Here is a 12561-nt window from a genome sequence, read left to right as displayed (position 1 = left end):
ATAGACAAGTTGACAATCCTACTAATAGGCTATCAGCTCATCGAAAGGTGTTGGTGCACTCTACTTGCTCCGGAGTTGCCTATTTGGTCAGTATGCTTTGGACATGTATTTATTGGTATGGCGGGGCCCTGTCCTGACTTTTATGACCTTATGTACTCGTAGAGACTTGTAGACAGATGTCATGCATATGAAAGATTGTATGGCCTTGTCGGCCTATGTTCTGAGTGTACAAGTGATCATTTTGGTCTTTTAGGCCTGTATGTCACATGTATAAGTTTGTATTCCATGTTGGGTCGTCCTATGTCAAGTATTCTCTTTGTTTTATTCTGTTATCTTATGACGGCCTTTACGACTCATTTACCCATGATAGTATGATAAGAAAGATATGTTACGTTGGTACTGGGTTGAGTTAGGCACCGGGTGCCCGTCGCGGCCCTTCGGTTTGGGTCGTGACAATTTTCTTCAAAAGCTATCAAGATTTAGCATATCCTACCTTCATCTTAGTAAGATTTATATTTCATTAATAAGAGAACACCCACAATATAGAGGAACTACTTCAACATCCGCACTACAACAAACAAACAAAAAAATGCTCTCTAGAGAGATATGTGATGCTAAACCGAGACCGAGAGATAGAAAGGACTGTCTCCGCTTGATAGAGCAAAAGCAGGAGGCACCGGAGCTATCTGTATTGAGTGTTTCGATTGAAAAAGGAAGGGAGGTAACTCAACTTTCTTAAAAATAATCTTATAGTTACTATAAAATGCATAATATAATAAAACAAACAAAATACAAAATGATATTTCCTCCATATCTATCGTCTGCTTAACCTGACTAGATATTACGAAATTCTAAAGTGAGTTATATATTTATTAAGTATTATTATATCATGTAAGTAGACTTGATCGAGTGAATTACACTAGGATATAATGAATAAGAGAACGCAAAAGAAAAAGAGAAAAAACTATAAGCAAAATGTGAACCTTGCAAATTACTTGATTATGAATGAAATTACGACCACTATGAAATTGTAACACTGATCTCACACTCCTTGTCTTATTTATTAGGAGTATCTTTTTTTTTATTTTTTATCCCTGGATTTATTAAGAGTATCTATTTTGTTCAGTTTTAAATGAAACTGTAAGGAGAAGAAGAGGAAAAAAATACTACTACTACTATATATATATATATATATATATATATATATATATATATATATATATTAAAAAAAAAGGACCGTTGCGAGCGAAAGGATCGGTTGTAACGGATAGTTTCCTTCAAAAGCTATACCCTCTCCTTGGAAAAAAAACAATTTCTTCACTCCCTCTTTCTTCAGCAATCAATTCATATTCAAGAAACGCCCTAATTTCTCTGTCTCTCTGCTCCTTAGATTTCAGCACTTGATAACAGTGCAAATTCTCGACGCCATTTGATCAGTTACTTTTTTTTTTTTACTTCTACAAGCATAATAAAGATTCTATTTCCATTAACTTAATTTTTCTGGAGAATGGATTTGGGTTGTTTTGATATGGGTTGCATTGAAAAGAAGCCGATGAATCACACCGTTTCTAGTTCGGAGAACAGTCCCTCCGCTTCTGCAACGGCTACTTCCAAACTCGGAAAGGTACCATGGTTTTCCCCCCCAGCTCTTAGAAAGTAATTCTCTTTAATTTAATTTATTATCTCAATTTTCCTTATGTTTTTTTATAATTTGGTTCTGTTCTGATTTTGGGGTTTTCAAAACCCTTGTTCTTAATTAGGGGGAAAGACTTAATTTGACCCCCCACTCCCCACGTTAATCTTGATTCTAATCTATCGTTAGCCACTTGGTAAACAAAATGTAATTTTGTATGTGTGTATAACGGTAATGATGAAACTTAACTCTTCCTTATAATTGAGCCATGAGTGGGAAAAAGTCAGTTGATAAGTAGGCTTCATGAAAATGCAAGTTTAGGCATATAGTATGATATATCAAGTCTTCACTTTAAAAGGTGTATTGACTGTATTTCCGTTGTTTCTTTATGTTCTTGTTTTTTGATGAGTGCGCAACAAGGCAATCAAACAAAGTGGCCAAATGAAAATATTTGCTTTGAAAATTCTATTATTAGATGCTCACTTGGGTTGGTGATATCAACTTTTGGTTTTTCATTTTGTTGTTTATGCATAGTGCAGATTAAGGCAATGAAAGAAGTTGGCCAGTCAAATTTAGTTACTACTTTTAAAAAAAATCACAAAAATGGTCACTTTGAGTGGTATATTTCCAACTTTGGCATTTGCATTTTCTTGTTTCGGATAGTGCAGAATAAGGCAATCAAAGACGGTTGCCTGTCGAACGGTCTTAGACCTTATCTTAGCTGTTTAAATAAAGCAGGGGCTAGGTCTCTATCCCCGGGATTCACTGATTCAAGGGTTTTAGATGGGATGGACAGAAGAGTTTGAACGGGCGAGTGACTTTTGGGTTCCACAGGTTCCAAAGGCTAAAAGCCGGAGTAGTTGATCCAGTAGTTCTAAATATAGATAGAAGAATCCCGAATGAACAAGCATCCACATTGACTTGAAATTTTTTCTCAGATGTTCGCTTTGTTTGGTGTTTGTTCAGTTTTGGTTTTTCATTTCGTTGTTTTGGAATCTGTCGAATTTAGTTGACTTGAAATTTTTTCTCAGATGTTCGCTTTGTTTGGTGTATATTCAGTTTTGGTTTTTCATTTCGTTGTTTTGGAATTGTGCAGACTAAGGCAACGAAAGAAGGTGGCCAATCAAATTTAGTTTCTTTAAACAAATCTGCATCACAAATTAGAAAGCCCCCTCATCGCAAAACTTCGCCTATAAATTGGTTCCCTCGCAAGAAAGTGGATTCCTATTTAAAGAGAAAAATAAAAATGCTCCAGGTATATTTATATGCTTATGCATTCTTTTTACTGTCAATATACAGATATGTACTGATAGTATTTTGGCCTGTTACGTTATTTTCAGGAAGTGGACGGAATGAACTTAACACTTGATGAGACTTTGGGGGATGCTAATCCCCACTATTGTAGAGTTTTGAGGGAAAAAATTGCAGTAAGAGAAGCTGCTCAAAGAGCTGTGGAAGCTCGGAAGGCTGCACTTGTTGAAGCATCATGGTGCCGAATACTTCAGGCAGCAAGGTGTGCATTTTAAATTTTAATATTCGTTTATGTGTAGTCGTTACACTTACGTTGGATCTGGTGTTTGCCAGGAGTTGAGTTGTTTTGTTCTGATTAGAGATTTGTCTGTCTGTATAAGGATAAGTGTAAATTTTAGTAAATTGATTTGCTAATTAGTATTTGGTATTGGAGTAAAATGTGCAAATTGGGTACATAAAATTTGTTTTACCAATCTTAACTTGTTTGCAATTGAGACATTGTTGATCCGATCGAATAAATAGAGCGTTCTCATATAAACTAGAACTTACTCTTTCTGTATCTGCTGTACAGGATTGATTGTAAAGAAGCAGAACAAGTGCTGATAAAGGCAGAAAAATTTTCTGCAGAAGCTTTTGAAGCTGCAACAGCTATTGGAGTGATCTTGTATGACATTCCTGATTGCTCACAGAAGCATTACAAAATAGAAAAGTCACCTGCAAAAGGAGGAGGACCCACGACTCATACAGTTAGAACATCTTTTGAAACTGCATTTGAGGTGGATAAACAAGTAGCAACTGCACTTAAGGTTGCCCTTCTTAAGCTTGCTAATTGCCCTTCCATGAACAAAGATGAAGTCAAGGAACTGCTTCTCAGAATATGTCAGAACCCTGAAACAGACGATAATCATCAAGAACTGTCCGAGTTCTCTTCAGAATGTGAATCAGATACGGGTTCTGAATTTGAGAGCCTTTGTTCTGAGGTCACAGATTCAGAGACAAAATCTGTGCAAAGGAAATATCAAAAGAGGCAAGCATGTGAAAAGTTTAATATGCCAAATCTTGTGGAAATGATGCTGGAAAGACTTAGATGTTTGCAAGAAGATGAACTTGCATCTCTTGCCACTATAGTTGCAACGTGTGGGTTGAATGCTGCTCTAGCTGAAGCAGAAAACAGCAAACCGCATGTTTCAGGGTCCGCTGCTGATGACAAATCAGAATTATCCGTTGGAGAAGGAGCAGTTGAGGGATATAATTTGGATGGGAAGACAAGCAGGACAAATGAGGAACTTCCGAGTCTGGATAAGTTTCTGGTGAAGCGGTTAACAAGACTTGAAAGGGAGGTGTTAGAAGCCAAAAATGCCAGGAGGGAAGCTGGGGAAAAAAGTGAACAAACGCGAGATAAATCTGGCGATAAAGTGGTTCATTCAGAATGCCATACAGATTCAGGCCATGATCTAGCAAGTATTCTCAAGAAGCCTTCTTCAAAATTTGAGAAGGAAATTGAAGAGGCCAAGAACAACTCCAAAATGTTGTTAAAAAGCAAATGTAAAGCATCATATAGCAATGTGCATTCATCTGAGGTTCCTGACCTTGGCGGTGTGCTGGTTAAGAATTCCTCGAAGCTTGAGAAAGAGATTGAAGAGGCTAAGAGGAAGACTGGTGAAATCGAGGGCAAGAATTCGAACAGATTGGGTACTGCGGCAATTGGTCGGAAGAAGGAACATGAAATGGAAGTTCCTAGACTAGAAGATTATCTGGTGAAACATATGACAAGACTTGAAAAGGAAGTTCAAGAAGCAAAAAATGGGAAAAACACTGCAGACCCGATTGCCAATGCGTCTGAAACTACCTCATTGGTAGGAAAAGAAAATGTTGACCAGAATGTACATCATGATACAAATGTGGACGAAAATCCTTGTTGTGGAGAACAACCAACAAAGCCAGCAGGCGCATTGTCAATCGAGGATGAAAACAAAGAAGCAGCGGATAGTCTGGACAAGATCCTAGTAAAGCCAGTTCATCGTTTGCAAAGGCTTAAAATGCAAGACTCATCAACAAGAAGTGACTACGTTGCACAGAGGCGTCAAAGAAAGATTGAAGCTAATGGTGCAACAGATTGCGAAAGTTTGGATAAGATTTTAGTGAAGCACGTTTCGAAGCTTGAAAAAGAGAAAATGTCTCTTCGTGCAAAGGAAGACAATTGGATGAATGTAAAGAAGAGGGACACGATTGGTAAACAAATGGAGAACAGTGAAGGCAGTTTGGATCAAATTCTGGTGAAACACAAGTCCAGACTTGAGAGAGAAAAGACAGCTGCTGTTAAGCAGGAGGATGATGATCAGATAAGACATTCAGTTACTCGGAAAGAGATGAGGGAGAGAGAGTTGCAAGAAGCTTGGGGAGGCTTAAGTCTTGGGAACTCTATGCGTCCTCATATATCTAGACTTCAGCGGGACAAGGCAAGTGCACTATTCCTTGTTTATTATATAATGATTTATAATCAATCCAAAATTACTGCAAAAATTATGCTCTTTTCACTGCCTCCTGTGACATTTGCATGTTCTTTCTGTAGGCTGCCTGGCAAAAGGCTGAAGAAGAGGAGAGGATGAGAACCGTGGAGGAAGTGTGAAATTCTGAGCAATTTCATTTTCTTGGAATTTTGCTTGTGCTACAGATTAAAGAATGATGATCATCCAGGCTATGTGATATCTTTTAGATTAGGAATTTCGTAAATTCTTTGTTTTTCTTCTCCCATGCTTTCCATTAGTTTCGTAAATTCTCGTTTAGTGGTCTCGTGCTAGATGGAATTTTTTTGTTCTTTTTTGAGGTCAATACAGTTAGAATGCTACTTTGTTTCGCTTCAGAATGTGTAACTGAAGGTTACAATTTGAAGAAGAGTGCAGCAAATCTGTACAGAACTGTGCTTTTGCCCAAATTCCTTTTCTGTTTTGTTTATGAATGAGCTATTTGACGTGTATCTTGCACCACCTTTTTGTAACACTTGTTCACTTTATTTTGAGAGTCAAGCCGTTATGTCAGCTTCCTCACCAGTGACATGTTAAGGCCTAATATCAGAAATGATAGCATTTTCCTGGATAGTGTAAGTAATACACAAATTGATAAAATGATGGCAAATTTTCACCGTATCTTATGTAGGCATTCTACTACTCCCTCCGGTCCACTTTAATTGACCTAAAGTTGAAGTAAACCTAAAAATCACGTCTTGAAAAATAATTAAATCATGTAAAGGGAATTTTCTCAAAGAATCTGCAATCTCTTGAAATCAAAAATGGACTTAACTAAGAATAGAAGTTATAGAACATGAAAGCAAATGATTCATATCCTATTACGAGCTAGTAAGATTAATAGCCTATTTGGCCAAGCTGTGCTTTTTTTTCAAAATTAATGTGTTTGGCCAAGCTTTTCGAAGAAAATAAAGTGCTTTTAAGGAGAAGCAGAAGCATAAAAAAGTAGTTTTTCTCCAAAAGCACTTTTTTGAAAAAGTACTTTTGAGAAAAATACACTTAGCCAAACACAAACAATTTCTCACCAAAAATACTTTTGAGAAAAAACACTTCTCAAAATAAGAGTTGATTTTTGCAGCTTGGCCAAACTGGCTAAAGTCTTAGTTGTTGTTTATACACTTACATGCACAAGAAAGCTCCTCCAATCTCTCATCTATTCTTTGCGGACGACATAATTTTGGCATCCAAAAAAACAACTAAGAGTTGTCATACCATTATTGACCATCTCAATTACTTTACCAACTTATCAGGCCAAAATATAAATTTTGCTAAGTCAAAAATCTTCTTTTCAAAAACATGTTCAACCACTCAAAAATCCTTTATACTTTTCTCTTTTAATATGGTAGAAGGGATGCACTTTGGCAAATATTTAGGTTTTCTTCTTTTTACATCAAAACCTACGAAAAGGGACTTCCAATTTATTATCGATAGTTTTAAAAATAGACTTGCAGGTTGGAAAACAAATCACCTAACATTGGCAAGGAGAGCGACTCTCATAAAATCTACCCTAAACTACATACCAAACCACTTGATGCAAATGATTAAATTACCTACTTATGTGATTAATAGGCTAGAACAATACCAATTTTTTTTATGGGGAACCACTTCACAGAAAAAGCGTATGCACGTGATTAAAAAATGGGAAGTCATCACGACTCCCAAAACACAAGGCGGCCTAGGTATTCAACAACTTAAGGCCAGAAATACAACTTGGAGATTATTCCATAACCCACAGGCCCAATGGGCATCCCTTCTTCTCTCCAAATATTATCCAACACGCACAACAAACCCAAGAACTTCCATAATAGGGAATAATATTGCTACTGGATGGGGAGTTTGCCAACAGGGATTAGTCTGGCAGGTCACAAGAGGAACACATATTAACTTCTGGCACGATAATTGACTAGCTCCTAGCCTTAATATTTGTAGTCTCATACATAGACCATTAACCGAACAAAGCAACACAACATTGTCGCACAAGCACTCAACACTATAGGAAATTCTAACCAAATAATGTCCATGAATTTGCCTACATCAATAATCCAAAGAATAACTCAATACTCCCTGATTATATCATTTGGGGCTACACCTTATCAGGCCTCTTCTCAGTTAGCTCGTGCTACAAAATGCTAACTTAATCCAATGAATTACCTAATTATCACGGGTGGATATGGCAATTGCGTACATTACCAAAAATCAAAACATTTTTGTGGTTGTTGAGTCACTCTCGATTGCCCACACAACATTACCTACATAAGCTAGGAATCCTTCCATCCAACACTTATATTATATGTCACCAAGAAACAGAAACTATTCCCCATATCTTCTTCAAATGCGTCAATGCTAAAAAATGTTAGTTTGTTCTACAACTAGGACTTTTAATCCAAAAAATTCCTTACCAGGATACACCCTCCCATGTTTGGCTTAAAAAGCTAATTATGCTTGTCAAGGACAACTCCTATAAATCCATACCTCATCATACACTTATTCCTTTTATACTTTGGCATTTATGGAAAATTCGCAACAACAACTGTTTTGACAATGTTAAAAAAAACACCCAACCCTCAAGTATATATCATCAAGCCTCTGAAGTTTACTACCTTACAACTTCTAATAAGACCAAGAATTCTATAATTCCAGTACACCTCAAATTGGAACCCCCACCAAAACAATTTATTAAGCTTAACACGGATGGGGCTATAAAACACCCTCATACTCGAGTAGGTTTTGGTGGAGTTATCATGGACGATAAAGGGAATTGGGTAATGGGATATGCAGGTAATATAGAAGCCACTACAGTGGTCCACATTGAAATAGTGGGATTGTTGCGTGGATTACAACTAGCCTTAGCTTATAATTTTACACCACTGCAAATGAACGTGGATGCTGCACAAGTAATTACTAATCTACATGGCACCTCTACCACTTTCTCACATTTACTTAATGATTGCAGGTACCTGATCCACCAGCTAGGTGATCCACTATTACAACATTCTTACAGGGAGCACAACACTGAAGCAGGCCAGCTAGCTCATTTTGGCATGGAACTAATGGGGACCAATATTACGTTTTGGAACGACCACCACCTTTTGTTATGGCAAACCTAGAAGCTGATAAGCTGGGGTTTCAACGAAGACACTATATTAGTAATAGTTTCAAGTACCACCTTATGCTACAACTTTTTGTCAAACGTCCGATGAAGTCTTGTCTAGTCGAACTACCTGTAATAGTAATTTCCTAAGGATAGATAGTAGTAATTTCCTAAGGATAGATAGTACTAATAGTAGTAATTATCCGTATGTTTGTAATTCTGCACCATCCATGCAGCACCCTATAATGCATCTTAATTAATAGAACTAGTCTTTTAAACCAAAAAAAAAAAAAAAGAAATTTGCTCCAGAGTCCAGAGAACAAATAACTCAGCATGGGACACCAAATATAGTAGAAGAATATAGAAGATTCATATAATCAAATCTAATCAGCTTGAAATTGAGACATCATTATTTGATTTGATCTATTTGGGTACTATAAAAGTTAGTACTAAAAGATTAATTTCTACTTTAAAGAGTACCTTTTGTAAAACGATCATTAAACATAAATGTACTTATTATGTAATCCAACTTTTGACTTACAATAAAGTTAAAAAGGGGGAAAAGGAGAAGTCCTTTAGCTGGCACTCTGTTTTATCCTCATCTTTTGCCTGTAAGTAGTTCTTAATATTAATACACATAACAATAATAAAAAAGTTCCAACTTATGAGGTAGAAACAAAATTTAAACCAAATTAACTAAGAAATATTATTGAGCTTGAAATTTTGGTTGAGAGTTGAGAGTTTGTTACACACAAAAGTCCTAATCATGAATTGATGAAAGGTAGCCTCTGCTTAGTACAAAGCTCACAGTGATTAGTGTGAACACCTCTCTCTTATTAATAACTAAACTACTTCCCAGTTCCCAGTACAGCACTCCCAACAGTAAAAAGAAGAGACTTGACCTCTCATATAACATACTCTTATTGGTTCTACTTCTACTAATACCTCTACTTTTGCCTACTTCTTCACTTGTCTGTTCCAACATTCTCTCTCTCTCTCAATGGCTTTTCCTTCCTCCTTTCTCTTCTTTTTCTTCATCACCATCCTTCTATCTCTGTCCCCTGCTTTCTCCACAAATTCTGAAGGTAAATTCACTAAAACTTTACCCCATCTATTTCTTTTGTCATTCCTAGGGTTTAAAGCTTTTAGCTTTATTTTACCATGTGAACCCCTCTTTGGTTTTCTTTCCTTTTCATTCATTAGTGTATAGTACCTTTTTTTTTCAGTTCAAGGGATTTTAGTTAAATTTCGAAATGAATATACTTATATAAAAGTAGAAAAAAGGTTAAATCTTGAAATGGACTCATCTTCCTAAAAAAATTTGTTGTGTTCATTTTTCAGGAAATGCTCTACATGCTTTGAGAAGCAGACTTTCTGACCCCACAAATGTTCTACAAAGCTGGGACCCTACTCTTGTTAATCCTTGTACCTGGTTTCATATCACCTGCGACTCCAATAATCATGTTATTCGCCTGTAAGATGCTACATCAGTTCCTAATTTCTGTCACTTTTTTCTTTTGTTTTCTGTTCCCCATTGGCAATGAATAAGTACAGTAATTCTTTTTATTGTTGAATTTTTTGCAGGGATTTGGGCAATACTAATATTTCTGGAACATTAGGACCAGAGCTTGGTGAACTCAAGAATCTACAGTACCTGTAATTTTTTCTTTTTACCTCCTTTCTTGTTTTTTTGTTTCTTGTCTCAGCTTTAGTATCTCCTGTTGGCTGAACTGAAACCGTGGAAAAAGTAACTGAAAAGGGGCTTTTGTTAGACAAAGAAATGTGTATAGATTATTGTCACATGATTAATGTTGTTTCTGTCTTCAAGTTTTTTGTGTGCTTCTTAACTTGCAAGTTTACTACTTTCTTGTGTGTCTTTAAGGTGACGGGCATACTTTTTTCCTGAATTACAGGGAGCTTTATAGGAATAACATTGGAGGCAAAATCCCAAAGGAATTGGGTAATTTGGAAAATCTTATTAGCATGGACCTATATGGCAATAGATTTGAAGGCAACATTCCTAAGTCTTTTGCTAAATTGAAGTCTCTTAGATTTTTGTAAGTATTGTCATTCAATGGTTCATGAGTTTGACAATTTTCAGCAGCCACTTATTCTACAAAGATTGAATCTTTTTCATGTTATATAACCTGCAGGCGGTTAAACGACAACAAGCTAACTGGTTCGATTCCAAGGGAACTCACCACCCTCCCCAACCTTAAAGTATTGTAAGTTCTTTTTCAAATACTATCAAACAGGCTGTCACCTTCATATTTACCAAGAAAAAGACAATCAAAGAGCACCGTGTTGAATTCGCTTGAGTGAATCTTTTAAATCTCAATGTTGCAGTGATGTTTCTAATAATGATCTTTGTGGAACAATCCCTGTTGATGGCCCCTTTGGAAGCTTTCCTATGGAAGGGTATGCGCTCTCGTCATTTGTTTTCCTTTGTTGATGTTCTTTGCCTTACAGTATCTGACATGCTTTATGCAATCCGTTGATATGAAAATGGTTCAGTGTATAACTGTCCATTTTATTGGTGAAAGTTGATATAGGCTTCAATCCTTTAGTTGTTCTTACTCAGGGGAACTTATCTATTGATAAACCAATTGCATCATATTAAAATTTTGCTTATGCTTCATAGGCAGCAGATTCTGAATGCACAGCCCTGCATCATGAAGTATAATATTACCTCTTGCAATGACGAACTTTTGTCAAGTCATTAGTTGGTAGTTGGTGACTTTAGTTGATAGGTAGTGATTAGTGAACCTCCTAGTCCTACCTCGGTTGGTGCTGCTGGAGTTACGCTTGTGTGCCTGGACTAGCCTGTAAATCGTGCATCAACTATATGCCCTCAATTGTTATTAGATGCTGCTTCTTGCATGATATGAATCAGACACCATCCATTGGTCTTTGCAAACTCTTTCTATTCAGACTAGTTAAAATCAGATGAATGCAATATTAATGCTACAAGCAATGCTCGAATATCAAAATGAAACTGCAAATGGCAAAAAAGAGAGAGCTGTTCTGGTATCACACATGTTGGATCTTTTGATTCGGTAGTGTATATTAATAGTAGATTCAGATTTTTGTTCTTCTTAATGTCGTGATGATGGTTGTGCAGATAATTTCTTTTGCATGTTTTTTGATAAGGAATTTCTTTTGCATGTTATACCTTATGAAATGAACTGTAAGTTCAACTATGTTTCGTGAAATGAGCAACCAAAGGTTTTGCTTTCTGCATTGCGTTTTTTGTAGTCTTAAAAAAAAGTTCTATCCAATGAGAGCTTGATAGAACATTTAAGCTACATATGCCTCAGTTTCCTTTGCTCCTCCAACTGCCTTCTGATTTTCCCGTCTTATCTGATCATGTATTGCGCACACGCTCTGAGACCTAACGCTGTAATACTTTGTTCTTGTTTCAGTTTTGCGCACAACAGACTCAACGGACCTGAGCTGAAAGGACTAGCTCCCTATGACTTTGGATGCAAATAATTCAAAATATAGTTTGACAAAAGCCATCCTAAGGTTGCTTTATGATGTCACAACATACCTACTATATTTTCTGTATTGTATATGTAGTTTGACAGTTTTGCCGAGGTTTGAAACCTCATGTTCAATGCAGTTCATGTTAGCACCAGCTAGCATATAAAGGTTCTTTAAAAACCATCGCTAGAGCTTACCTTCACCCATAACTTGAAAGCACAAAATGCACTGTCTAGCTGAGTACTGAACTTGTTACATCAAATGATAGATGGTTTTGAAGTAAAATTTCTTCTGTGTCCTTAAATTTTAATCAGATCAATGCTCTTAAGTAGAATTTATCTTCATTTTTTGCCAGACTCAGGGAGTTACAAGAATGACACAGGGGTGGCAAATGGGCTGGTCGGGTCGGGTCAGATATGAGCGGGTCAAAACGGTTAATGCATAAGTGGATATAATTATCCGATCCGACTCATATTTAATACGGATAAAAAATAGGTTGACCGGTTGACCGGCGGATAATATGTATATCCATATTGTCCACGATTTCTTGAATATGATCACTTTTGGGAGAATTCCTA

General features: G+C 36.5%; 2 protein-coding genes across 2 annotated transcripts; both read left to right on the top strand.

Annotated features, from left to right (window-relative positions):
* The first annotated feature begins 1260 nt into the window (after positions 1 to 1260).
* Positions 1261 to 5897, top strand: LOC109205464. Its single transcript, XM_019368176.1, has 5 exons — positions 1261 to 1624; positions 2730 to 2888; positions 2974 to 3146; positions 3456 to 5343; positions 5457 to 5897. Exons 1-5 carry the CDS (start codon positions 1508 to 1510, stop codon positions 5511 to 5513), a joined length of 2394 nt encoding a protein of 797 aa, XP_019223721.1. The 5' UTR covers positions 1261 to 1507; the 3' UTR covers positions 5514 to 5897.
* A 3478-nt stretch (positions 5898 to 9375) lies between these two features.
* On the top strand, positions 9376 to 12268 carry LOC109205463 (somatic embryogenesis receptor kinase 1-like). Its single transcript, XM_019368175.1, has 7 exons — positions 9376 to 9585; positions 9842 to 9974; positions 10085 to 10156; positions 10414 to 10557; positions 10654 to 10725; positions 10847 to 10918; positions 11923 to 12268. Exons 1-7 carry the CDS (start codon positions 9501 to 9503, stop codon positions 11990 to 11992), a joined length of 648 nt encoding a protein of 215 aa, XP_019223720.1. The 5' UTR covers positions 9376 to 9500; the 3' UTR covers positions 11993 to 12268.
* Positions 12269 to 12561: the final 293 nt, after the last annotated feature.

This window comes from Nicotiana attenuata, unplaced genomic scaffold (assembly GCF_001879085.1).
Source record: "Nicotiana attenuata strain UT unplaced genomic scaffold, NIATTr2, whole genome shotgun sequence".
Taxonomy (NCBI): domain Eukaryota; kingdom Viridiplantae; phylum Streptophyta; class Magnoliopsida; order Solanales; family Solanaceae; genus Nicotiana; species Nicotiana attenuata.
Note: the sequence above shows the minus strand (reverse complement) of the source record. Positions and strands in the feature narration are given on the sequence as shown.

Excerpts from the sequence above, each read along its gene's own strand:
- LOC109205463 (XM_019368175.1), top strand. The coding sequence starts at position 9,501 with ATGGCTTTTCCTTCCTCCTTTCTCTTCTTTTTCTTCATCACCATCCTT. Across the intron at positions 9,975-10,084 it reads AATAATCATGTTATTCGCCT|GGATTTGGGCAATACTAATA; the intron begins GTAAGATGCTAC and ends AATTTTTTGCAG. Across the intron at positions 10,157-10,413 it reads CTCAAGAATCTACAGTACCT|GGAGCTTTATAGGAATAACA; the intron begins GTAATTTTTTCT and ends CCTGAATTACAG.
- LOC109205464 (XM_019368176.1), top strand. The coding sequence starts at position 1,508 with ATGGATTTGGGTTGTTTTGATATGGGTTGCATTGAAAAGAAGCCGATG. Across the intron at positions 1,625-2,729 it reads CTACTTCCAAACTCGGAAAG|ACTAAGGCAACGAAAGAAGG; the intron begins GTACCATGGTTT and ends GGAATTGTGCAG. Across the intron at positions 2,889-2,973 it reads GAAAAATAAAAATGCTCCAG|GAAGTGGACGGAATGAACTT; the intron begins GTATATTTATAT and ends CGTTATTTTCAG.